The sequence below is a fragment of the Strongylocentrotus purpuratus genome, unplaced genomic scaffold (assembly GCF_000002235.5).
Source record: "Strongylocentrotus purpuratus isolate Spur 01 unplaced genomic scaffold, Spur_5.0 spur5_scaffold_16, whole genome shotgun sequence".
Classification (NCBI taxonomy): Eukaryota; Metazoa; Echinodermata; class Echinoidea; order Camarodonta; family Strongylocentrotidae; genus Strongylocentrotus; species Strongylocentrotus purpuratus.
The window spans coordinates 11,752,832-11,780,582 of NW_022145601.1; the positions used below are offsets into that span (position 1 = coordinate 11,752,832).

Genomic DNA, 27,751 nt, shown 5'->3' on the forward strand with positions numbered 1-27,751 from the left:
CAATAGGACACGTCCAGAAGATACAATCATTAATCGACTCAGAAGACAAGTCAGGAGATTCGGGAGGAGTTGATGTAAACTGCTCGGATGCGTCTGGCAAGACGGCCCTCCACATTGCTTCAGAAAACGGACATTTGCAAACGGTTAAATGCCTAACCAATCATGGAGCAAAAGTGAATGTAATCGATGCTAACTTACAGACATCGGTTCATTTATGCTCACAGAAAGACTATCTTCATGAGGTACAGCTGTTAGTGAACGAAGGAGCAGATATTGAAATTGGTGACAAAGATGGGTTTACAGCTCTTCACATAGCATCATTCGAGGGTCATGTTGATATTGTCAAATACCTTGTTAGTGTGACCTCCTATTTGTGTACAGGACGTGTTTGAAATATAATTATAACGACTGAAATTAACTAATTGATTACAAGGTTCTACAAGAAGGCGGTAATAAAGGGAGAGTCTGGAATCTTTTGCTTTTACCGTTCAATTGAACAAAAAGTTCTTTTATTAACTATTCCGAAACTAGCACAAGACTCAAAAGTATATGAGTACAAAACAATGATAAATATAGTACGATCAAAGAAAACCAACACAGCATTGAGGTAGCCTACTCTGCATCTGTATGGTCCTAAACAAAAATAAAACAAAGTCATGAGCATAAAAGAAACAACAGTCATAAACAAAGCAGACTCTAGCAATCGTTAACATACAGTATATCCTACAGGTATCGACTATCATGCTATCTGTATTCGCAATCAAACTATGAGGGGGTTTTATACAAGTCAAAGTACCAGCAATGCATGCCTATTTATTTACACAAACAACAAACTGGATAAGAATACAAATGTATACTATTACTGGTCATCTTGATATGAGAATAAATGTGACCTGTACGATACATTTCTTACATTTAAGATACCACCGCTACCGCCAACATAATATATAACAAATATCTTATGGAGAGAGTCAAACAAAAATGTGTGATATGTAACCAAATTCTACATACAACCAAAGAAAAATGACTAATCACCTTGAATATGGAACTGCAACAGTCAGGGTCCTGTTTTCGAAGCTTACAAAGTAGGCGTTAAACTAGTAGATTCATCACCTATGAACATAACCCAAACAAGAGCATGTACCATCATAATGATTCGGATGGATTGACAAATCATACAAGAATACAAAATAAAAATACACAAGATATATCAATAAACTCAAATGACTTCTACAATACATATTCATGAGAGACGCTCAACCTTTATCAATATCGCCTCATGCAGCCTCATGATATATAACCCAATGACATAAACCTATACAACTATACTTCGAAAGTGATTCATCCCAATATAACAGTCAACTTTACCACCATTAGCTCAGTACATCAAATCTTCACTAACATCACATAACTGTATAGCGGCATCCAACATATATGTCACCAAACACACATAAAATACATGATTACAATTCAACAAAGTGATTAAAAGTACCTACTTTGATTCCAGCAATTCCTTGTTACATTCAGCTAAAGCAGCTCTCTATATCAACCGTTTAGGGACAGTGTTCTGAGTTTAATCTAATGAGTATCTTACAGTACAGATGCTTGTTTTTACCCTTTTTCCTAACAGGGGTGAATGGGGGAAACCACACGGTCACTGTTTATGTTACAGCTGCACAAGGACATAGGGCCTACTGTTTGGGGGATTATGAAGTTGCTGACCCGGGCGTAAACACAAGCTGATAAGGAGAATTATCAACTTATCTGGAAACTCTCTCCTCACTGCTCTGTATATAGAATGCCAGGAATCAAGGCAATAATGTTACATATATCATAAGAAATTATATACCTGAAATAAATGCATATAATGGTACGTAAATAATATAACTCAAGACACATAAATCAGTGTTATCCTGGTTTAGTTGGTTGTACAGAGTTATATCTAGATATGGGGGGGGGGGGGGCTGGCAAGTAGGGTGTTGAGCAAATCACCATCTCACACTCGCCACCGGCTAAAGATATTTGTTGTCCTCAACAATGGAATATATCTGAGACAACTACAAAGATATTAGCGATTCATCGCTAGAGATGGAGGTAGAGTCATCATCTGCTTCCCCGCCGTTATCTTCATTTGAGACAGGTCCATCCGACTCTGAAGTTGGGAAGGTACATGGCGTAAGTAAATCTTGATGGAGGGTTCGTTCTCGGCCAGTTTTGTTGTGTTTCACTACATAGACAGGAGACCCATGGAGCTTGCTAACTACTGTGTAAGGAGATTCTTCCCATTTGTCAGCGATCTTACGGCGACCACGCAATGATTTGTTGGCTACCAGAACCATGTCTCCCTTTGAAAAGAGAACCTCTCTTGCCCGTTTGTCATGCTTGCCCTTCTGTTTCCTTCTAGCCTCTTCTGCATTGTGATTGGCCCGTTGATATGCTTCCTGTAGAGCAACACGAAGCCTGGCCACATACTCCACCTCTTCAACATTGTCATCAGTGGGACCATCTCTGCCTAAGATGAGATCTGCTGGGATACGAGGCGCTCTCACAAACATCAAATAAAACGGAGAGAATCCTGTGGATGAGTGTTTGGTACAGTTATAGGCATGAGTGAGAGTCTCAACATGGTCCTTCCAGTTACCCTTAAGTGATGGTTGGAGAGTACCTAGCATGTTGAGAAGGGTACTGTTAAATCGCTCAGTCATGCCGTTCCCTTGTGGATGATAGGGTGAAGTCCTACTCTTGGCCATTCCAAGGAGCTTGCACAACTCTTGAATGACTGCAGATTCAAAGCATTTCCCCTGATCACTATGGATACGCTCGGGGATTCCATAGTGGACGATGTAGCGCTTCCAAAGCGTCTGGGCCACTGTGGATGCTGTTTGGTCACGGGTCGGGAAGGCCTGGGCATGTCGAGTAAAGTGATCTGTAATCACCAAGATGTTCTCAATGCCCCCCATGGATGTCTCAAGACTCAGGAAATCTAAGCATACCAGCTCAAGAGGACGAGATGTACGAATACTGACAAGAGGTGCTCGCGCCTTAGGTTCTGCTGTCTTCCTCAACGTACAGCGCTTGCAGCGATGTATGTGACGTTTGATGTCCAAAGGCATTCCAGACCAGTAGAAACGGCTCCTTGCTAGATCCAATGTTCTTTCATACCCAAAGTGACCCATTTCATCGTGAACACCTTGAAGTACTCTTCTCCTATAGCAGCGAGGAAGGACAGGTACTAGGGGAACACCACTCTCTGCAGGCTGAAACATGACAACATCTCGGACTATTGTCAGCTGGCCCCACTTCCTTAGGAGCTTTCTAACTTGCTTGGGCTGCATGTCACACTGACGACGGGTCGGTTTATGCCCTTTCAGTATCCATTGCTGAACCTCGCAGATTACCTCCTCCTTCTGTTGAGCTTCGTGTATGTCCTTGAGAGAAATTTCAGATGGCAGGGAAATTGCAGGATCATTAGGGATGTGCGTCGAGTCTCGGCTGCTTCTGTTGGTGGAGTCTACCATGGGCCGCATGGCCTCCACTCGCACAACGTACGAAGAGTGCTCATCTGCACTGACATGAGGTTGTGTTGAAGATGTTTTGTCCAAGATCTGTCTGACATTCTCCCGAGTTATGCGAGACAAACCATCAGCATTGTCATTGGCCTTCCCTGGGCGGTATACTATCTCCAGTTCACACTGTGCCAGGTCATTAACCCATCGTTGCCCATGGGCATCCAGTTTTGCTGATCGCAAAACATACGTGAGAGGGTTGCTGTCGGTGACGGCAGTAACCTTCTGGCCATATACGTAATCCTTGAACTTCTGCGTAGCTGCCCAATGCAATGCCTTAAACTCTAGCTTGTGTGCTGGGTACCGCCTCTCTCCTGGACGGAGGCTTCGACTGGCATATGCAATCACATGCTCTTTGCCATCCTGTTCCTGAGCCAACACAGCCCCCAATCCATCCAAAGAGGCATCTGTCTGCAAGATGAAACCCTTGTTGAAGTCTGGAAAGCGCAGGATTGGGGAAGAGGTGAGTTTCCCTTTCAAGCATTCCAAGGCTTGTTGGCACTCTGTAGTCCACAAGAAAGGTTCAGGGGGCTTTCTTTTCTTGGACTTCTGCTTACTACCTCCAATCAGGTGGAACAAGGGTCGGGCAATCGATGCATACTTCTCAATGAAACGTCTGTAGTAGCCAGTGAAGCCAAGGAAGCTACGCACATCTCGTCTTGACTTTGGTACGGGCCAGGCCTTAACAGCTTCCACCTTCTCCGGGTCAGTTGCAACGCCATCCTTGGAAACTACATGTCCCAGATATTGGACCTGCTGTTGAAGTAGATGGCATTTGCTAGGTTTGAGTTTTAGTCCGTAATGTCTAAGTCTTGTAAAGACTCGTTCTAGTCTGGTGAGATGTTGTTCTATTGTGGAACTGAAAACAATGATGTCGTCTAGATATATTAGGAGTTCAGTGAGGTTCAAATCGCCTAGGATGGTGTTCATTAGCCTCTGGAACGTCGCGGGAGCATTCATGAGTCCGAAGGGCATCCGGGTGTACTCATACAGACCCATGGGGGTTGTAAATGCTGTCTTTTGACGGTCATGCTGGGCCATTCCTACTTGTAGGTAACCTGACATGAGATCCAAGCTTGAGAAGTACCTGGCTTTCCCAAGTGCATCTAATGACTCGTCAATTCTTGGGATAGGATATGCATCCCGAACTGTCCTTGAGTTTAACTTCCGAAAATCTACACACATTCTGATACTCTTATCCTTCTTGCGGACGACTACTATCGGCGACGCAAATGGGGACTTGCTTGGAGTTATGATACCGGCAGATTCCAGATCTTTGATGTGATCTTTCACCTCCTTAAAATCGCCAGGTGGAATCCGCCGGTAAGGCATCCGGAATGGGGTACTGTCGACGAGGGGTATCTCGTGTACTAATGCATCTGTGTGACCAAAATCGTCTGGTCCAGACGAGAACACATCTGCATTGTCTTTCAGCAGATCGACCAGAGCCTCCTCATCCGCTTGTGATAATTGGCCAGTTGGTACTTTGACGTCTTGGAGGTGATCTACCACCATTCTACTACCATCACTATGCGACGTCTTTTCCTCGGGAGGGCCACATTCTGCTATCAACGTTGCCACCTCGAGCATGGCCACAGCATCGTTTCTTCGTAGGCACATGTCCACACCACCTACGTTGGTGACTCTTACAGTTAAACAACCATTGCGAACCTCACTCAGGGCGGAGTCTACTTGTAAGGAATTCCCGGGGAAATGTTTACAGACTATTGCAGAGATTACGCGGTTATGGGTCGACCTTGGTGCCTTTGCTTGGACATCCGTGTACTGCCCTGGGTGAATTACCTGTGGCTTCTTTCCATCGTACCGGACAATACCAATGCTTCCAACTTCATCTGCTAGGTCAAGACCATCATAATTCATTGCCTGATAGGCAAGAAACCACGGCATAGATTGTGACTTCACCTTCGCCATGAACTGCCTTCCATGCTGGCTATGAGCTTTATCCCGAAAGGGTCGAATCACATTGGTTCCAATCAAGCAGGCGACCTCTCCATCTTTCTGGATCTTGGGGACCACCAGAGCTGGAATGGAGCTTACAGACAGTCCTTGAGCTTCGACGTCGAGTAGGATCACCCCCACATGCGGTACAATATAACCACCAGCACCTTCAATTCTGACATTACACGGTAGCAACTCCTGATAACGAAGTGTTGGGTGTCGCTTAACATAGTCAGAACTGATGGTAGTAACCTGTGAACCTGTATCTAAGATGGCGATACAGGGTTGTTTGCTTACCACTACAGTTGTGCTTGTCACTGGTCCAATAAGCTCACCATATGTTGGTCGCTTCACTGTCTCATGTCTCTTTGGGTAATTGATATGGCTCTCTGGGCTTTGAATGTTTGCCATACCCACAGACTGCCCACTGTCTGTAGGTTTTAGGCGAAGTGTTGGGTGTCGCTTAACATAGTCAGAACTGATGGTAGTAACCTGTGAACCTGTATCTAAGATGGCGATACAGGGTTGTTTGCTTACCACTACAGTTGTGCTTGTCACTGGTCCAATAAGCTCACCATATGTTGGTCGCTTCACTGTCTCATGTCTCTTTGGGTAATTGATATGGCTCTCTGGGCTTTGAATGTTTGCCATACCCACAGACTGCCCACTGTCTGTAGGTTTTAGGCGTTTAAAGGACGGGTTGATGACTCTTGCGATCCTTGTTGTTGTGGTGTGGGTCGCTGAGGTGTTGGGTCCTGTTGGAGGCCTGGCTGGGGGCCCTGTTGGCGCCTTCTTGGTTGACGTTGTGGACACGCACGGGAAAAATGTCCTGGTTGGTGGCATGTGTAGCAGACATCATTACCTATTGGAGGAGGTGGCCCCATGACTAGGCTCTCAAGTCTGTCTAATCTTGCTCTTGACCGTTGTTGATCATCGAGGACTTGGTGTAGAAGACTAGATGTTTGTTCTTGAAATGCATGCATTTCCTTCAGAGTTTTGGTTATTTCGTCCAACTGATTATTATGAGTGACAGGAGTAGGCCTCACGTCCATTCTGTAGGAGTTGGCCCCTTTCCGCTGCTTCTGTTCCTCATCTATAACCTTCAGTTCCCGCCTGAGTTCTCGAAAAGACATATCTCTGGGCCTCATCGGGGCCAGACGACTTTTCACGTCTTGGTCGCGGAGCCCATACATAAATTGGATAGTCAGCATTTCATCTCTAGCTTTAGCCTCCACTTTTGCTGAACCAGCACCCTTCTCCTTGGCCATTCTAAGTTTGGCCTCCAGGGCGATGGCATAATCCGATGGTGACTCGTTGGGATGTTCCATCCTAGCGTAGAATGCCGCCATTGGAGATGCTGTCCACTCTCTCTCCCCATACTCTTCGAGTAGCTCGCCGAACGCGGCCTCTGGGGTGCAGCTGGATGGTTCCCCTAACTCTAGATTTAATAACAGATCTCGTGCCCTGCCTCCAGTGTGCCTAACAATCTCATTAAACTCAGCACGAAGTGGCATTGGTCCCTTAGAATCTATCACATATCTCATATCCCGTACCCAATCCTCCACCTTTACACCCCCTCTACCTGAAAAGGTCCCAACGGTCTTTATTTGATGCGATGTTACGCATCTCGGATTATAGTTCCAGGGTTGCTGAGTATGTTCAGGCATCGGGTCCATACCAGCGATTTGAAGGGGTGTCGCCATAGGCCTACCGAGGCTCCATGGTGGGGGCGTTCCAAGGGGGGTCGCTCCATCTGCTCCAGCAGGGCGATGTTGCCCGCTGACCGGAGTCTTGACGTCACCGGGTACAGGGGTCTCCATCTCACGCTGCACACCTCGATGATGCTGTGTTGGTTTTCTTTGATTTGTTGAAATACTAATGTCAGTATTAGTTGCTATTGTTTTCTACTATTTTCGCTTAATATGTTAAGGTAAGCTAGGATCCAAGTTCTCCTTGTACTTAAGCCTTCCCGGGTTTCGGCACCAAAATTATGTGACCTCCTATTTGTGTACAGGACGTGTTTGAAATATAATTATAACGACTGAAATTAACTAATTGATTACAAGGTTCTACAAGAAGGCGGTAATAAAGGGAGAGTCTGGAATCTTTTGCTTTTACCGTTCAATTGAACAAAAAGTTCTTTTATTAACTATTCCGAAACTAGCACAAGACTCAAAAGTATATGAGTACAAAACAATGATAAATATAGTACGATCAAAGAAAACCAACACAGCATTGAGGTAGCCTACTCTGCATCTGTATGGTCCTAAACAAAAATAAAACAAAGTCATGAGCATAAAAGAAACAACAGTCATAAACAAAGCAGACTCTAGCAATCGTTAACATACAGTATATCCTACAGGTATCGACTATCATGCTATCTGTATTCGCAATCAAACTATGAGGGGGTTTTATACAAGTCAAAGTACCAGCAATGCATGCCTATTTATTTACACAAACAACAAACTGGATAAGAATACAAATGTATACTATTACTGGTCATCTTGATATGAGAATAAATGTGACCTGTACGATACATTTCTTACATTTAAGATACCACCGCTACCGCCAACATAATATATAACAAATATCTTATGGAGAGAGTCAAACAAAAATGTGTGATATGTAACCAAATTCTACATACAACCAAAGAAAAATGACTAATCACCTTGAATATGGAACTGCAACAGTCAGGGTCCTGTTTTCGAAGCTTACAAAGTAGGCGTTAAACTAGTAGATTCATCACCTATGAACATAACCCAAACAAGAGCATGTACCATCATAATGATTCGGATGGATTGACAAATCATACAAGAATACAAAATAAAAATACACAAGATATATCAATAAACTCAAATGACTTCTACAATACATATTCATGAGAGACGCTCAACCTTTATCAATATCGCCTCATGCAGCCTCATGATATATAACCCAATGACATAAACCTATACAACTATACTTCGAAAGTGATTCATCCCAATATAACAGTCAACTTTACCACCATTAGCTCAGTACATCAAATCTTCACTAACATCACATAACTGTATAGCGGCATCCAACATATATGTCACCAAACACACATAAAATACATGATTACAATTCAACAAAGTGATTAAAAGTACCTACTTTGATTCCAGCAATTCCTTGTTACATTCAGCTAAAGCAGCTCTCTATATCAACCGTTTAGGGACAGTGTTCTGAGTTTAATCTAATGAGTATCTTACAGTACAGATGCTTGTTTTTACCCTTTTTCCTAACAGGGGTGAATGGGGGAAACCACACGGTCACTGTTTATGTTACAGCTGCACAAGGACATAGGGCCTACTGTTTGGGGGATTATGAAGTTGCTGACCCGGGCGTAAACACAAGCTGATAAGGAGAATTATCAACTTATCTGGAAACTCTCTCCTCACTGCTCTGTATATAGAATGCCAGGAATCAAGGCAATAATGTTACATATATCATAAGAAATTATATACCTGAAATAAATGCATATAATGGTACGTAAATAATATAACTCAAGACACATAAATCAGTGTTATCCAGGTTTAGTTGGTTGTACAGAGTTATATCTAGATATGGGGGGGGGGGCTGGCAAGTAGGGTGTTGAGCAAATCACCATCTCACATTAGCATAGGGGCACAGCTGGACAAATGTGACAAAACCGACAGGACACCCTTGTCTTGTGCTTCCCAAGAAGGCCATCTTGAAGTCGTCGAGTATATCGTGAACAAAGGAGCAGGCATTGAAATTAGTGATAAAGATGGGTTTACAGCTCTTCATATAGCATCATTGGAGGGTTATCTTGATATTGTCAAATCCCTCGTTAGGAAAGGGGCACAGCTTGACAAACTTGACAAAAACGACAGGACACCCTTATATTGTGCTTCTCAAGAAGGCCATCTTAAAGTCGTCGAGTGTATCGTGAACGAAGGAGCAGGCATTGAAATTGGTGATAAAGATGGGGTTACAGCTCTCCACATAGCATCCTTTAAGGGACATCTTGAAATCGTCAAATACCTTGTTATGAAAGGGGCACAGCTTGACAAATGTGACAAAAAAGACAGGACACCCTTGTCTTGTGCTTCTCAAAAAGGCCATCTTGAAGTCGTCGAGTATATCGTGAGCAAAGGAGCAGGCATTGAAATTGGTGATAGAAATGGGGTTACAGCTCTCCACAGAGCATCCTTTCATGGGCGTCTTGATATCGCCAAATACCTTGTTAGTAAAGGGGCACAGCTTGATAAATGTGACAAAAACGATAGGACATCCTTGTTTTATGCTTCTCAAGAAGGCCATCTTCAAGTCGTCGAGTATTTCGTGAACCAAGAAGCATGCATTGAAATTGGTGATAAAGATGGGGTTACAGCTCTTAACAAAGCATCATTGGAGGGTCATCTTGATATTGTCAAATACCTTGTTAGGAAAGGGGCACAGCTTGACAAATGTGACAAAAACGATAGGACACCCTTGTTTTATGCTTCTCAAAAAGGCCATCTTGAAGTCGTCGAGTATATCATGAACAAAGGAGCAGGCATTGAAATTGGTGATAAAGATGGGGTTACAGCTCTTCATAAAGCATCATTCAAGGGTCATCTTGATATTGTCAAATACCTTGTTAGGAAAGGGGCACAGCTTGACAAATGTGACAAGAAAGGCAGGACACCCTTGTCGTGTGCTTCTCAAAAAGGCCACCTTGAAGTCGTCGAGTATATCATGAACAAAGGAGCAGGCATTGAAATTGGTGATAAAGATGGGGTTACAGCTCTTCATAAAGCATCATTCAAGGGTCATCTTGATATTGTCAAATACCTTGTTTGTAAAGGGGCACAGCTTGACAAATGTGACAAAAACGACAGGACACCCTTGTTTTGTGCTTCTCAAGAAGGCCATCTTGAAGTCGTCGAGTATATCGTTAACAAAGGAGCAGGTATCGAAATTGGTGATAAAGATGGGTTTACAGGTCTTCACATTGCATCATTCATGGGTCATCTTAATATTGTCAAATACCTTGTTAGTAAGGGGGCAGATCGGTGGAGACTTGCTGATGATTACTGGACACCTTCACATCTTGCTTTCAAAGGCGGCCATATGGGTATACACGACTTTCTTTTAGATAAAGAAGCAACAAAGATCGTTAAGCCATTCATTGGGTTTGAAGAGGACCACTATAACTACCCTCGCAGTACTTTTGGTAGTGAGGCTTTACCTGGCTTAATGCCCCAATACTCCCAACCACACGATCCATATCTTACCAGTCCACGAGACAGCTCTCGCTCCTCGAGTAAGAGCATCACAGAAGAGACAATGATTATAAGTCTCGACGAGTACCGCATCAAGATTCCACTTTCACCAGACGATGTGGACAGAGCCAAATATATCACAGCAGAAGCATTGACAACCATTCCACCTGACTTAAACCTGGAAGAAGACGAAGTTATCATCTCAGTTGGGCTCAAGCTATCCCCTCCTGGTCTTCAGTTTAAAACTCCGGTGGAAGTCACGGTCTTGCATAGCGCTATTTTCACCAACCCAGACAAGGCAGAAATTGTGCTATACACCCGAAGGACTGGTAAGATCTTCCTTTTACCATAGATCCCATATTTCCATATACATTCCTTTCTCTCGTTGTGACAGTGCAGAGAGCCCCTGACTGCCACGAAGAACTCGGCCATCCTAATTATGACAGAGACCTTCACACAAAATTAATCCTTCCCTACTATTCTTGGTATCTTATGACCTAATACTTCAATGTTGATATTCCTCTCAGAATGTTCTTATCAGCGCTCAAAATACACGGGGGCGGTGGGCGATTCGCCCCCGTGAGCTACAAAATCGCCCCCGTCAGGTTGCTCACGGGGGCGATTGCAAAATTAAAAATCGCCCCGGTGGAATTATAAAATAAAGATAATCTTTTCTGTTATAACTTTAACACAATATTGAGTTTCAATTTTCAAACCTTAAACCAATGAAATGGAACTAAGATTAGCGTGCAAGATTTCTCGTTTTATGAGTAGGCCTATTATTACCGATTCAGCTCGCAGTGCAGTACCGCCGTCAGCAGTGGTTATAGGCCTACTGCGCCGTTAGTAGCGGTGCGTGTGCACGCTGCCGCGCCATGTCTGCTGGAGCTGGAGGCGATCGGGCAAGGGCAGAAACATGGTCATGGCCTGGAGAAGTTTTTCGTTGTCAGCAAATAATGAACCTCGACCAGTAAATCAATATTAGGGACTTTTAGATTTGTACGATGAGAACGTGGACTGCAACGTGTGACCTCCTTTTAAGGCACTGCCAGTGCTTAAAAGGACGTCACATGTGATTGCCAGTGCCTTAAAAGGACGTAACACGTCCACGTCCACGCAAATCTAAAAGTCCCTTTTGAGGAGAAGAGGAAGACCAAAATGTCGTGGAATCAGGGGCGGCGATTTCTGTTAATGACCGGGGGGACGAAATGCGATTTTTTTTTAACGAGGATGTTATGCGAGGGAGCGTAGCGACCGAGCGAGATTTTTTTGCAATTTTATTAGTCTAAACGCTGCACTCTTGGGCCTTCCAAAGCCCAAAAGTGTGTTGCAGTCATTATTCAGTATATGATATACAATTTGTTTTGCACTTTTTCAAATTTCCAGGGGGGACGATCCCCCCCTAAAAAAATTGAGGGGGGGGGGGGGACGTGTCCCCCCGTCCCCCCCCCCCCCGGGATCGCCGCCCCTGCGTGGAATGATATGATAACATGGGCAGATCTACGGCGGGGGGGGGGGAGGGGGGTAGGGGGTTTAACCCCCTCCTTCCACCCCCGGCCCCCTTGGGCTGCCAAGTGAAAGTGTGATATTAAAGCGGGGGGGGGGGAGGGGGAGGGGGATTCTGGAGAGGAGGACTACTAATCTATTTTATTTTTTTCAGGGGGCGGGGGGAAGTGAAGCGCCGTTTTAACATGACTTTCTTTTTAACTCTTACTTTCACCCATCTCAGATAACCCTAAGTTTTTTTTATATGTAGTTGATAATGCATGATTAAAATAAAGAGAGAGAGAGAGAGAGAGAGAGAACCACCATCATTTTGCAATGGTTCAGGGTTCGTGTAATGTACATTTGAAACCATTTCTTAGCGTCTCAATCCTAAAAAAATAGCAAAACTATTTTTGAGGAAAAGCATTATACTGAATTAAATAAAGAATAATAGCTTTATATTGGATCATACTAATACTAATACGGGCTAAAGACAATGTGGTATTTGTATAGAGGTATTCCAAAATGACATTCTGATAATCAACATTTGTTCTGGTATCATATGTATATACGCATAATACAACTGATCTTTATGATTTCTTAACGTGACATAGCTTCTTCTCCCTCTGCAAACAAAACAGAAAACAAGGTTATTTAATAAAAGGACCATGCGACAAATAATTATTGTGATTCAAATTGATGCAAGGATTTTTTTGAATATGCAATGCTTTTCACCAGAATCTTCTTTGTAAAAACGACTTTTATAAATCTCAGCCATGCAATTTTGCCACTGTGCTGTAAGATCACTTTGAGATTAGGAGAAGTGTATTATGTAATGGGTATTTTAAATTGAATGGAACGTCTCAACTCAGTAAGCATGGCTGAGATTTGTAAAAGTTGTTTTTACAAAAATGATTCGGGTGAATAATAGTGCTTATTCAAACAAATATTCGCATCAATTTGAATCACAATCATTATTTGTCGCTTAATCCCTTTTAATGACCATGTTTTCTTTTTCGTTTGCAAGGGGAGAAGAAGATATGTCACGTTAAAGACATCATAAAGATCAGTGTTGTATGCGTATATATTATATACACAGGCCAGTAACAGCTATGTAGCTTGTAAATTTGTAAGAGGGAAAATGCTGATTCAAATGATAATGATGAAATAGCAAATAATTGAGGAGTATCATAGGTACCAATTCAATGGATATTTGTATTTAGAGCCCCCGTCAGTAATAAAAGAGCCCCCGTGAGAAGGCTCACGGGGGCTCTTTTTTTCGGGGGAAGAGCCCCCGTGGACAAAAAATTAATTTGAGCCCTGGTTCTTATTCACTGAGTTTTACTTGTTAAACTTCTATTAGAATAGAAGTTCATTTTAATTTTTCTTTTGAGTCTTTGTATTTGAATAACTTATAAGTCGCACAGTTCATACAGCCGCCACTTTCCAGATTCTTGTGGAAAGATCGTAGGGAATTGTAGGAATTAAACAAACAAAGATTAGGAATGATCTAATACATGAAATTGTTTGTTAATAGCCCATCACGAAACAGCAGTTGACATTTTTTAACGATATTGCTCATAAATAAACAATGACCCTCAAACAAAGCTTCCCAGTCAATCTGCGAACCTTACACAAAATACTTTCCTTTCTTTGTTATACTAAATCCCTGAGCGTTGACAGTTCACTGCGTAACAAAATTAACACGGTCCCCTCTTTCTATGTGTGTCTTGTTGAAAGGGTCTGATGAATTTGCAAGGATAGTTCCTGCTTCTGACAAAGCTGCTCGGTGTGTAGTCGCAAAGAATCACCTTACTCTGTACCTAGACCATTTCTCGGAATGGTGGATTATCTCCTTAATCAGGAGATACTTCATTGGTAAACGGCTCATCTGTACGCCGTACGTTCCCCTGTCAACATACAGAGACGTGTTGAACCGCATCTATCTCGTCATTAAAGACGACTTCCATGGCATGAAAGAGGTAGTTATATTATGAATTAAACGTATTTCGTAGTTGATCATTCATTGTCAGACTTTGTACAATCGATTTCATCATTTTGCATCTAATTTCGTCAAATTAAATCAACTTCATCATCTTTGGCTGCCAACGTACAATTGCATGAAGCAATTTTGCCCTTTTGCAACCGATTTCGTCAAAGCCTCATTCAAATAAATCCCTCGTTCGTTATTAGATCATGATTGTCTATCCAACGAATTTGAATGAAATTGTCTTAAAATTGATTGCACAAAGACGAATTTGGACCGCACGGTGAGACGAATTCGAATGAAATCTGACGGAAATAAATAGACAAGCGTTGATTTTAATTAATCATTGGCTAACTTGGATGACATGATTTCTAGATTAAATTTGACATTTGCACGATCCCGGATTCTTAGGATTAAATTAAAGTGCACGAAAATGCATTTGAATTAAATAAATGTTAAAATAAATAGGAAATACTATAGTAAGTTAATGGAACGTCCACTGTAACTTTGTTTGTTTAGCAAACACTGGAGTTAGGACAAAAAGTTTCATAACCATATAAATTGAGATGACTGTCAATTTAATTCAAACCAGATACCTGTTTCACATCTTGGAGTAGATAATCATTTCGAGACCCATGAAAGATTAATAGCCCGTTTTGTGGAGGTGTCTAATTAGTATAGTCGTTCATTCAATTGACTCTAACTCCAAGGGTTATAGGTTAGAATGCCATCCCGGCTCTAACGTTATTTGGCAAGACATTAATCCATACACGAAAGTGTAACCGAGTACCTGACAATTGCTGGAGTATATTGTAGTGCCCTGTGGAAGAACAGCATTATTTCAAAGTTTGTTCCCGTTATTTGTTTCAATTATCATTATCATTATTGTCATTGTCATTATCATTCTATCAATGCTAATTCATATATTCAACCTTTTGCAGGATACCATACAAGACTACCAGGTAGCCTTTCCTGGTGAGCAGTACTGTGTATATTGGGGAAAGGGACCCCTATTTGTCCGACATCAGGAAAACGAAGACGAGGTGTCAAACAAGGCAAGAAATTATTTTGTTGTTTCCCCCGAAGGAAATTATCCTGACAAACGATCGCCATTCTGCATGGCCTAATATATAATTTTCCACATTACCAAAGACACGGGCTAGAGCTTTCTAAAAGCGAGACTGATCGAACTGATGAAATTTCTGCCTTAGCGTACTGTTCATTGCGCATCGCTATCTCATGGTCTATTTGCCAACAGTGTGTAATCCAATACCTTAAGCCTATCCACACTAGTTTGGCAAGGATTGATTAGACCTCCCTGCATGGTCACTGACAGGTGGTTATCTCCTCAAATCAGCTCTCATTTAACATAAGAAAAAGGGGACCATGGGGGACCAACTGTCACCGTTTAGGTATTGTTTGCTATATAGAGGGCGCAAGTAGCTATAAGTAGTGTAGTGGGGCTATAATACGCTAATAATTTATGGTTATCTCTGATTTCCTTAGGAACTTGAAGAATGTGCTTTCTTTGACATGACGACCCATCGGATGCCGTTCATTCTTCAGCGACGTGAAAAAATAGTATCCGGAGTTCTCGTCACTCTCATCTTGAAGCAAAAAATTACGAAGGAAATCGGCTTTACAGTATGGTACAAAGGTAATATCAATGAATTCCTTTTTGGGGGAGGTGTGGCTTAAAAACTCTCACTGGCAGTGCTGGCAGAGAATATAGTATTCTTGTGCAGTTTCAGGAATGATTATTTGCCTGAGCTTCGAACAAGCTGTAACATATCTGCACAATAAACCCAAACATAACACTCCAATAACATTATTTCTTTCATTTGAGATAATTTGTAATGACTTGTGTACTGAGAAAGACGCGAGTTTACACGAATTTTGTTACGCATTTTTAATGAAACTGAACGAAATGATCCCCAAAACAAAAAATTAACTCTCTACCAGTTTTGTCGATCCTGGCACTATTTGTTCATGTGAACAGATTCTACACCGCTGGTACCAGTGAATTTCACCCCACATCATTGGAAATATGCTAGTGCGTTTATACTGGTCCAGCCTGTAGGTATATATATATATATATATATATGTTTAATGTACAATTTGTTTACGTGCAATGCTAAATATTTCATTTAGGGTAGCAAAAGAACCATGGCAAGTTTAATACTCCTATTTCGAAAAAGTATCATTTTAGGCTAATCGCTTCTCATCTCTTTGATATCATGTATTCACAATTTAGATGTCCCCGATGAGAATCCAGTTACCCAATCAACTCCGAAAGGATCTGCATCGTCCAAAGGCAAAGCTGAGCCAACTGATGTAGGACGGAGAATATCCAAATGTAAGATTTAAAAACAAATATTAATACTATTTTTCCCTTTTTTGTTTTTTCATACACAAACCTTTTCATATGCAGGGCATCGTTTCAAGAAACCTTCATGGGTGAAAACGAGTGTAAAAATAACCCGCATTCAGTGGAATTTCGGCGAACTTGTTATATGAAACAATTTCCTTATTGTAAAGAGACGATTGGAACGAAATCGAACAAATAACCATGTGTTTGTGCTATTCTGATTTGATTTTGATTGATTATTGCATTTTCAGCACCTCAGCTTCACGAAGAGCAGACAAGAAGCGAGCATCATCTTGAAACGATAGGTTCAACATCACTTCAGTCTGCAGACACAAAGGGTAAGACTATGTCACATCAGGAGCGGTTCTGGAGGAATACATGTAATGTTTTTACGTTTTTTTAGGGGGCAGGAGGGGTGGGGTAGCAGGAGATGGGGGTCTTCTAGCATTCGTTTCTACATGTGCTTCTTTTGGGGAAGGGGAAGGGACATTAGAACTGCTACAGCCGCCTATATTCTTGAAATTGGCCTTTGTTTTCATTATCCTTTAATGTATTATCAATCTATTTCATACCGTATAATATTACTCTTTAATTGAGCAAGTTCATCTCTTCGCTACATGTTCCATGTTTTTATCTCAATCATGTCAATAAACCAAACCAATACAATATATTTCAAAGGGTCGACTTGCGAAAGATAACGGATCAGTCAGAGTTCTTTACAGCACAGGTCGGAGTCTGGTGTAATCATTTTCTAAAACCTTTTTTTTTTACGTTGCTTTATTTCAGACGGAAGTAGTCATACTGATGTCTTTACAAGACCTAGGCCGTTGACTCCATCATCGAAGGAGTCACTGCCTTGTGGACATGCCTCCCAAGTCACACATGCCTACCAAGTAACAGAGCCAGGAGCAATTGGTAAGAGCTGAAAGATAAAGTCGTGTTCTGGGCTCTGTAACAACAAAAAAGTCAATTGCACCTCCCTAAAATTTATTTCATCTCCTCAATCTATTGTAAATTTTTAGATGAATAGTTACTGACATTTAATTTTATGTTACAGATAGTACCGAACGAAATCCTTTGGCAAAATAGTAATCTAAATATATGTTACTCTCGACCCATGTGTAATAAGTGGGTAGGCTATCTGAAATAGTTGCTGGAACTTAACTGGGTTAATAATATATTAAGTACTTTGGAAGCACATATTATGATATACGCATATTTCCTTTACACGCTCTTCTGAAATTTGAACGATGTTATTGATTTACGACATATCATCATTTTGTTTGAATTTGTTTTAAGCTCCGACATCATCGACAATGCCCGACTATTCATTAGCGTCTGCAGCAGATGAGACAATGGGAGTCTTAGCCCCACCAGAATTTCCGGCAAACATCGTCCAAGAATTGGTTTCTGGACCTTCAGCAGATCCAGTGCACCAGCGTTCTGGGAACGTCAATATCTACGTCCGAGAGATGGTCATCAACAATCCCCAAGGGAATAATCCTCAAGGAAATACTGTTGCCCATGCTCCTGTTGCAATTGCTTCCATAGTACCTCCTATGCTACAGCGAGAGCTGCGTTGCCGGTTGAACAGAGAAAGCCCAGTTTTTGATGACTGGAGGGGTCTTGCCAATCAGCTTGAACTTCAAGACTACATACAATCACTGGGGCAGTGCAATAATCCGACTGAAGAACTACTCGTTCTTGCTGAGAGTCAAAAGAAGATTCAGAACCTTGGGGACCTGGCTAAGGCGTTCAAACGCATGAATCGTGGGGATTGTCAAGAGCTATGTGAGGACTATGCGTTTGAGAGCACAATGTCGGCTGATCTTTGGAAGGATCAAATGGAAGATGATGACACAGACACCAGTGATTAGAAAACAGACTTAATCTGTTCCATATCACCCTTTAATCCAGGGTCTATGGCTCGTTATTTGGACAACCTATAAAAACAGCACTTTATGGTTGTTGTAGTCCGCCACTAATAATTCAGCTATCTGTCATTTGGTTTAAAAACACAACCATTGAATTTGCTCGAAGAATAATAAAGGTATACTTTAAGGTCGTATTCCCCTGATTTATTTAAGCCATATTCAGGCTATAAAAATCACGTTAAAAAGAAAACTTAGAATGACAGACCTACTTCCTTTTTGAACCTGCTTTTATGGACAAAAGTCTGAATCCAGCGTCAGGTTTAAATATTAGCACAATTCGGGCCTATAACAGTGACTAAACATTAGTTAAAGAGGATATATGCATGTTTGTCGGGTATATTATTCCCCAATATTGCGTAAACCTTATTCAATTTGGAGTACATTATACCTATTGTGTAGACGCTTACCCTCGTATTATCTGCTTCGCTGCATCAAGATTGCTTTTAAAAGAACGAAGAAGTGAGATTCACTGTTGGAATATTCATCGATTTTAAGAAAGCAATTTTGACACATTTAATCATAATACTACTAGCTAAGCTCTCTTATAATGCCACTCGAGGTTACCTCTTGCATGGTTTAAGGACTATCTCAGTAGCAGATCTCATATTGTTCAATGTGGTCAACAGTTGTTTGAATGGAATAAGATAAGATGTAGTGTTCCACAAGGATCAGTACTAGGGCCAACTCTGTTTTTAACTATATAAATGATCTGCCATCATTAACTGATTATTTCAATTTATTGCTGTTAATTTGCAAATGATTTTAACATAATTCATAGTTTTCCAGCTGACGAGGGTGGAATTAATGTGGATGATGTAATTTACAACACACAGAAAAATTGGTGCATTGCTGACAAACTTACAACTAATTCAATAAAGACTTATTTCATGTTGATAAGTAGTATGAGTTAAAATATGTATAATTGGTAAACTGGAAATAGCTTGATAGGATATCAAAGAGGTTGATGTTTCCACCTATGATAGACATATATCATGGAATAGTCATATTCGTTGTGTAAATCAGTGTTTAAGGAAGACAGTTAGAGTGTTATTTAGATTTACGACATTTTGTTCCTAGGCGTACTTGACATTAGTATATAAAATCGTGGATAAAATTACACATAACCTACATGTAGTTACTTGATTACCTATTAATGTCAGATTCTGTTACAACACATTTGTTGAACAAATCATAGATTTAAAATCCATGCAAATATTCTGTATATATACAAAATTTCTATTTCATATTATCAGTTTGTATCTTGTACGACATTGTTAAAGTATTTTTTTGTTTTAGTATCGATTGTATAATGTTAAATTCCTTTTTTGTTCTAAAGGTTACCTGTACAGAAAACCAGCTGTAAGGCGTTTGAATCGACTAGCACATATGCTATTATCTTGCCCCTTTTACCAACCACTATTTTCTCTTCTTTTACATGTATATATCATTATGGCAGTTCGTGCTTTTTGTGCATTTAGAAAGTGGAGAACTCCTACGGCTCCCCTACTTAAAAGATTGCGAATCCTAACTTTGTATAATATGGATGATTTAACAATCTCTACTTTCATGTTTGCTCTTTTAAATAATATGTTTCCTCATATTTTGATAAATTACTGTAATATTCTAGAATAAAGCTACTCCACAAGGCAAACAGAAAGTGGACAATTATACGCCTTCAAAATTTAAAACGACACAAGGTCTATTAGAATTGTCTTTTGTGGTAAATATTTTTTTTGGAATAGATTACCTGCTAATGTCAGATTCTGTTACAACACATTTGTTGATGAAATCATAAATACAAAATCTATGCAAATAGTCCGTATATGTACAAAAATTATATTTGATATTATAAGTTTGTATCTTGTAAGACATTGTTAAAGAAATCTATTTTTAGTATCGATTGTAATGGTACATTCCTTTTTTTTCCCGAAGGTTACTTGTACAAATTACATTGTTTAGTCGAATGCGTTAGGATCGGCTGGCAAATATAATATTATCTAGCCCCTTTTACCAACCAATATTTTGTCTTCTTGTATAAATCGTTGTATGAAATGCATGGTACTTATTTGCTGTTGGTAAATCAATCAATCAAACACAGAAATCTAATAAAAATTCTAAACATTGACAGGATTGTAACTATAGAAGTGATGTACATGTATATGGAAATAAATTAGCATTAACTCAAATCACATCAAATAAAATAAATTCAACATTTGAAAGTATCCAGAAGGAACCACAGGTATTTGATTAAACATATTTTGTTTACGATGATGAAAACAATGAGGCTTCGATGAGCTCCTGTTGCTTTCTAAGTCAGGTATTCCGGAGGCAGGTGGGAGTAGGAGGGCAACAACCGGCAAACGCAAAAATCATCTTCATTTAACAGCTACATGAGGAAATATTAATCTTCGTTAACAGCTAAATGAGGATAAATTCATCTTTGTTCACACAGTAAAAAAAGGATAAATTCATCTTCGTTAACACAGTTAAATAAGGATAAATTGATTTTCGTTAACACAATCATATAAGGATAAATCAATCTTCGTTAACAGCTAAATGAGGATAGATTAATCTTCCTTCACACAGTAAAATAAGGATGAATTCATCTTCGTTAACAGCTAAATGAGAATTAATTCATCTTCGTTCACACAGTAAAATAAGGATTTTTTTTTTCGTTAGCACAGTTAAATAACGATGAATTCATCTTCGTTTACAGCTAAATGAGGATGAATTAATCTGGATTAACACAATTAATTGAGGTTAAATTAATCTTCATTAACAGCTAAAAGGAGGATAAATGAATTTTCGTTCACAGAGTAAAATAAGGATAATTAATCTTCGTTAACACAATTAAATGAGGATAAATTCATCTTCATCTAACAGCTATATGTGGATAAATTAATCCTCGTTTAGACAGTAAAATAAGGATAAATTAATTCTTGTTAACACAATTAGATGAGGATGAATTCATCTTTGCCAAGCTTCGTTTAAAGCAGCTAAAAATGAGGATAAATTCATCTTTGCCAACACCGTATATTGAGGATAAATTTAATCTTGTTTAAGGTACTACCTCCCATTTGCAGGTCAAACAAATGAAAAGGTTAAATTCCAACGGCGTTCGAAAGGAAAATACTTATTAAGAACTTCCCTCAAAACGAAAGGGTTTGAAAATGGCTTTTGTGGGAAATAACAACCATTAATTGTCAGATCGACATAAGAGATTGCAACAACCTAAGTAATAGTCTGAAATTCAGACCCTTGTACCGCCATGGTCGGACGTTTAGTGCTGCTGAGGACTCTGGCATGTCTCCAAATGGAACTTGAAATGCTGCTGAGCTGTGCAATGAGGTTTATGAATAAGGAGAATTGAACATTGCATGCAAAAAATACATGTACCAACTTTTTACATTTTACAATACCAATTTTTAGGGGAATTGCCGTCTTATTTTGTTGAAGCTTCACGTCTTTCCTTTTCAATACACTCACAATACAAATTGCGTAAGCACCGTCGCACGCGCAGATCGGTCGATACCTCCATTCATTTCCCCATTGTCAATGATTGTCGTCTAAAGCTCGGACGATTATCAACCGAGCCATAAATAATAGGCCTAAGCCTTCGTGGTTTTACGTGGGTTTTCGACACATTTTGTAACTATATTCTGACCAACATTATGCCATGATCTACACTAAATGCCCTTTTTTTAAATGTGCAAATCAAATATAGGACTATTTGGGAAATGAATTTTGAGATGAACATTGTTTTATTCTCGAAAACAAAAATAAGATTTACTTTGAATGCTTTCGACTTCGTTTCTCATAATTTGAAATATTCATTTTGTTTTAGTTTTTGCCTCCCGCTTAATTTTGTTTATTTTTTCTCTATCTATATATTTCTTTGAACCCTATTTTGATATGAGGTTGCTGTATCAATAAAATATTTATTGAATTTTTGTACGCATATTTGATTTGTTTTGTTTCTAATGGACAGAGCTAAATCAATGACAGAGATTACAACAAAATCATAATTTATCACAATCATCTCTCTGTCTCTCTCTATCTCTTTCTATTTATTTATCTATCTATCTCTGTCTGTCTATGTCTGTCTCTCTGCCTCACTGTCTCCCTCCTCCCCCTCCCTCTCTGAATGCGTCAGGAATTTTGTGAAATTGGAATTGTGCTTCAGTGTGTTTTATTTCCGCATCGCGTTGTTTTTGTTTGTTGTTGAAAGGGTGTGGCTAATAAGGAGTTAATCGCCGTAGTCTTGGTAGTCTTTTATTTATTCGAAAATAAATGATATTGAAAATATAGTAATTCATTATATGTTATGAAACAATAAAGAAAGAAGTGCACACAACGTGAGAATTCAATTTATTTGTCTTCGTCTCCATCTGTGTTCTCGTTTAACATATCGTGTCAATAAAACTTTGATCCTCGTTTCATGATTAGTTCTGTAGATGGCATGGACATGTAAACCTGTACATGAAATGATGATGATGATGCTCACAATATTGTAATAAAATAGTAATGATAATAAAAATTATTTTCTTCATCGTGCACTCGCTTTTCTTCATTGCCAGAAAACTTGATTTTATGTTGCCTTGCATTTTTTTTCTTCAACAATGGTAGCATCTTTGCGCCGGAAAAGTCTCATATTCGTGGCTTTACCGCCGAAGTTGCTCAAGACAAGAGTGATATGATAAGAGTAAGGGGTCGTTTTTCAGAACATAACATTTCAACATTTCATATGCCCGCTCAAACCAAGACCGGCTTGATTTAGGTTGATCAAGATATTTTACTCATACCTGCTCTAAAATGGTTAAATGCCCTAGTTAAGGTATATAAGTTAGAGTGGTTGTTTGTATTGTCATGTAGATTGACCTATTGACCTACGTTTAGGCTTACATCCTCTTCTTTCAAAACGGTAAACTTCCAGACTAGTTACTTCTTTACAATCTTTTGTTCCTCTTAGGGTGGGGGATAAGCCTTTCATAAAAGAGGTCCATACATGAATGATTCGCTAAATTGGTCAAGTTTATAAAATGAACAGCGTATTGTCATATAAATACCCTACATCGATAAGGCTTAGATTTAAATAGTATATGATGAAGAAAATGCCACACCGGTAGGGTAGATATATATAAAAAAAGTAATCAGGGTCGAAATCGAACTGATAATACGACCCGTAATACGAATATCTGAAAAGGGGAAGTGTGCATACGGAACTTGGAAGTAGCGTCAAGCCAGAATCCTGGCAAGAATATAGAACGGACGCGCGCGTACGCGTCCGTCTTCAGCTGTACGGGTATTTCGGGCCTTTTTTTCCATCCGAACACTAACTTAGAGTAAAGCTGAAATGATATCTTTTTTTCTCGATTTTTTTTCTACGTAACTATATTATTTTTTTAATAGATGAGATAAATGAATATATCTAAATAATAATTCAAAGAACTTTAGCACATAATAGCTAATAATAAGCTGGACAACTTTGTCAACATATTAGGGATATGTCTCGGCTTCTGTAGAAGCCCGTCGTCACAGACTTAACAACTCGCTCGGCTGCTGTAGAAGCCCGTCGTCTCCAAAGTGTTAAACGAACAATGGTCTAGTTTATGACAGTGTTAATGTAATTCGACCCTCTTAGTAACCTACGATTCGATTCAGTTTCGGTTTGTCAACGTTGATTACGTGTGAACGTCTGTTATATCTCGTTTTATTGTTCAATTAAAATTCATACCATCAAACTACAACTCGTTTTCTGATTGATTATTGTTATATGTGAGTATCGCCACTAAGCCGAGTACAATCCATGTGACACTCAGAATAGTCCAAAGATCATCGATACTAAAGGATACGTGCTTATTTACACAGTACTTCAATATCAAATATCATGATGTTAGGAAAGCACGGTAATATCATGAGGAAAACATTGTAGGTGTGAATTACGTTTAACATGGCGCTGTTTTCTGCAGCGGCAATAGGAGACGTCCAGAAGATACAATCATTAATCGACTCAGAAGACAAGTCCGAGGATTCGAGAGGAGTTGATGTAAACTGCTCGGATGCATCTGGCAAGACACCCCTTCACATTGCTTCGGCAAACGGACATTTGCAAACGGTTAAATGCCTAACCAATCATGGAGCAAAGGTGAATGTAATCGATGCTAACCTACAGACATCGGTTCATTTATGTTCAAAGAAAGGCCATCTTCATGTGGTAGAGCTGTTAGTGAACGAAGGAGCAGATATTAAAATTGGCGACAAAGATGGGTTTACAGCTCTTCACATAGCATCATTCGAGGGTCATGTTGACATTGTCAAATACCTTGTTAGTAAAGGGGCAGAGCTGGAGAGACTTGCTAATGATTATTGGACACCTCTACACCTTGCATTAAATGGTGGCCATCTTGACCTTGCAGAGTACCTTTTGACAGAAGGAGCCAACATTAACTCGTGTGGTGAAGGTGGATGTACAGCTCTACATGCTGCATCACAAACTGGTAATATTGATGGAGTGAAATATCTAACTAGTCAAGGAGCAGAGCAAGATAAGATCACTGAGGATGGTTGGACCGCGCTTAGTCTGGCTTCATTTAGGGGACACCTTGACATTGTCAAAGTTCTCGTTAACGAAGGGGTAGAGGTTGACAAAGCACTCAGGAACGGGATGACACCATTGTGTCTTGCAACAGAAAAAGGCCATTTGGGTATTGTCGAAGTCTTACTGAACGTAGGAGCAAATATTGATGACTGTAACCGAGACGGGCTAACAGCACTCCACATTGCAGCGTCCAATGGACACGTTGAAATAGTGCATCATCTCATTAGCAAAGGGGCACATCTTGACAAATGTGACAAAACCGAAAGGACACCCTTGTTTTGTGCTTCTCAAAAAGGCCATATTGAAATCGTCGAGTATATCGTGAACAAAGGAGCAGGCCTTGAAATTGGTAATAAAGATGGGTTTACAGCTCTTCACAGTGCATCCCTCAAGGGTCATCTTGATATTGTCAAATACCTCGTTAGCAAAGGGTCAGACTTGGGGAGACTTGCTAATGATTACTGGACACCTCTACATCTTGCCTTAGACGGTGGCCGTCTTGACATTGCAGAGTACCTTTTGACAGAAGGAGCCAACATTAACACGTGTGGTAAACGTGGATATACAGCTCTGCATACTGCATCACAAACTGGTAATATTGATGGAGTAAAATATCTAACCAGTCAAGGAGCAGAGCTGGATAGGAGCACTGACGATGGTTGGACCGCGCTTAGTTTGGCTTCATTCGGGGGACACCTTGATATTGTAAAAGTTTTCGTTAACGAAGGGGTGGAGGTTGACAAAGCACTCAAGAACGGGACATCACCCTTGAGTCTTGCAACAGAAAGAGGTCATCTGGGTATTGTCGAGGTCTTACTGAACGTAGGATCAAATATTGATAGCTGTAATCAAGATGGGGGTACAGCTCTTCACAACGCATCATTCAAGGGTCATCTTGATATTGTCAAATGCCTTCTTAGGAAAGGGGCACAGCTTGACAAATGTAACAATAACGACAGGACACCCTTGTCTTATGCATCTCAAGAAGGACATCTTGAAGTCGTCGAGTATATCGTGAACAAAGGAGCAGGCATTGAAATTGGTGATAAAGATGGGGTTACAGCTCTTCACATTGCATCATTCAAGGGTCATCTTGATATTGTCAAATACCTTGTTAGGAAAGGGGCACAGCTTGACATATGTGACAACAACTACAAGACACCCTTGTCTTATATTATTGTATTAAGCGCTATATAAATTAAATTTATTATTATTATTATTATTATGCTTCTCAAGAAGGCCATCTTGAAGTCGTCGAGTATATCGTGAACAAAGGAGCAGGCATTGAAATTGGTGATAGAGATGGGTTTACAGCTCTTCACATAGCATCACTTAAGGGTCATTTTGATATTGTAAAATACCTTGTTAGTAAAGGGGCAGACCTGTGGAGACATGCAAATGATTACTGGACACCTTCACGCCTTGCTTTTAATGGCGGCCATCTGGATATACATGACTATCTCTTAAATAGAGAAGCAACAAAGATCGTTAAGCCATTCATTGGGTTTAAAGAGGACCACTATGAGTACCTTCGCAGTACGTTTGGTAGTGAGGCTTTCCCTGGCTTAATGCCCCAATACTCCCGAACATACGATCCATATCTTACCAGCAGCGCTCAAAATACACGGGGGCGGTGGGCGATTCGCCCCCGTGAGCTACAAAATCGCCCCCGTCAGGTTGCTCACGGGGGCGATTGCAAAATTAAAAATCGCCCCGGTGGAATTATAAAATAAAGATAATCTTTTCTGTTATAACTTTAACACAATATTGAGTTTCAATTTTCAAACCTTAAACCAATGAAATGGAACTAAGATTAGCGTGCAAGATTTCTCGTTTCATGAGTAGGCCTATTATTACCGATTCAGCTCGCAGTGCAGTACCGCCGTCAGCAGTGGTTATAGGCCTACTGCGCCGTTAGTAGCGGTGCGTGTGCACGCTGCCGCGCCATGTCTGCTGGAGCTGGAGGCGATCGGGCAAGGGCAGAAACATGGTCATGGCCTGGAGAAGTTTTTCGTTGTCAGCAAATAATGAACCTCGACCAGTAAATCAATATTAGGGACTTTTAGATTTGTACGATGAGAACGTGGACTGCAACGTGTGACCTCCTTTTAAGGCACTGCCAGTGCTTAAAAGGACGTCACATGTGATTGCCAGTGCCTTAAAAGGACGTAACACGTCCACGTCCACGCAAATCTAAAAGTCCCTTTTGAGGAGAAGAGGAAGACCAAAATGTCGTGGAATCAGGGGCGGCGATTTCTGTTAATGACCGGGGGGACGAAATGCGACTTTTTTTTTAACGAGGATGTTATGCGAGGGAGCGTAGCGACCGAGCGAGATTTTTTTGCAATTTTATTAGTCTAAACGCTGCACTCTTGGGCCTTCCAAAGCCCAAAAGTGTGTTGCAGTCATTATTCAGTATATGATATACAATTTGTTTTGCACTTTTTCAAATTTCCAGGGGGGACGATCCCCCCCTAAAAAAATTGAGGGGGGGGGGACGTGTCCCCCCGTCCCCCCCCCCCCCGGGATCGCCGCCCCTGCGTGGAATGATATGATAACATGGGCAGATCTACGGCGGGGGGGGGGGAGGGGGGTAGGGGGTTTAACC

General features: G+C 40.5%; 1 protein-coding gene across 1 annotated transcript; it reads left to right on the forward strand.

Annotated features, from left to right (window-relative positions):
* Window positions 1–24,495: 24,495 nt before the first annotated feature.
* LOC115924667 (ankyrin repeat domain-containing protein 50-like) lies at window positions 24,496–26,635 on the forward strand. Its single transcript, XM_030987389.1, has 2 exons — window positions 24,496–26,157; window positions 26,615–26,635. Exons 1-2 carry the CDS (start codon window positions 24,496–24,498, stop codon window positions 26,633–26,635), a joined length of 1,683 nt encoding a protein of 560 aa, XP_030843249.1.
* The last annotated feature ends 1,116 nt before the right edge of the window (window positions 26,636–27,751 follow it).

Coding starts and splice junctions, on each gene's coding strand:
- LOC115924667 (XM_030987389.1), top strand. CDS start 24,496: ATGGCGCTGTTTTCTGCAGCGGCAATAGGAGACGTCCAGAAGATACAA. Junction 26,158..26,614: donor TTGAAGTCGTCGAGTATATC/GTGAACAAAGGA, acceptor TCTCTTAAATAG/AGAAGCAACAAAGATCGTTA.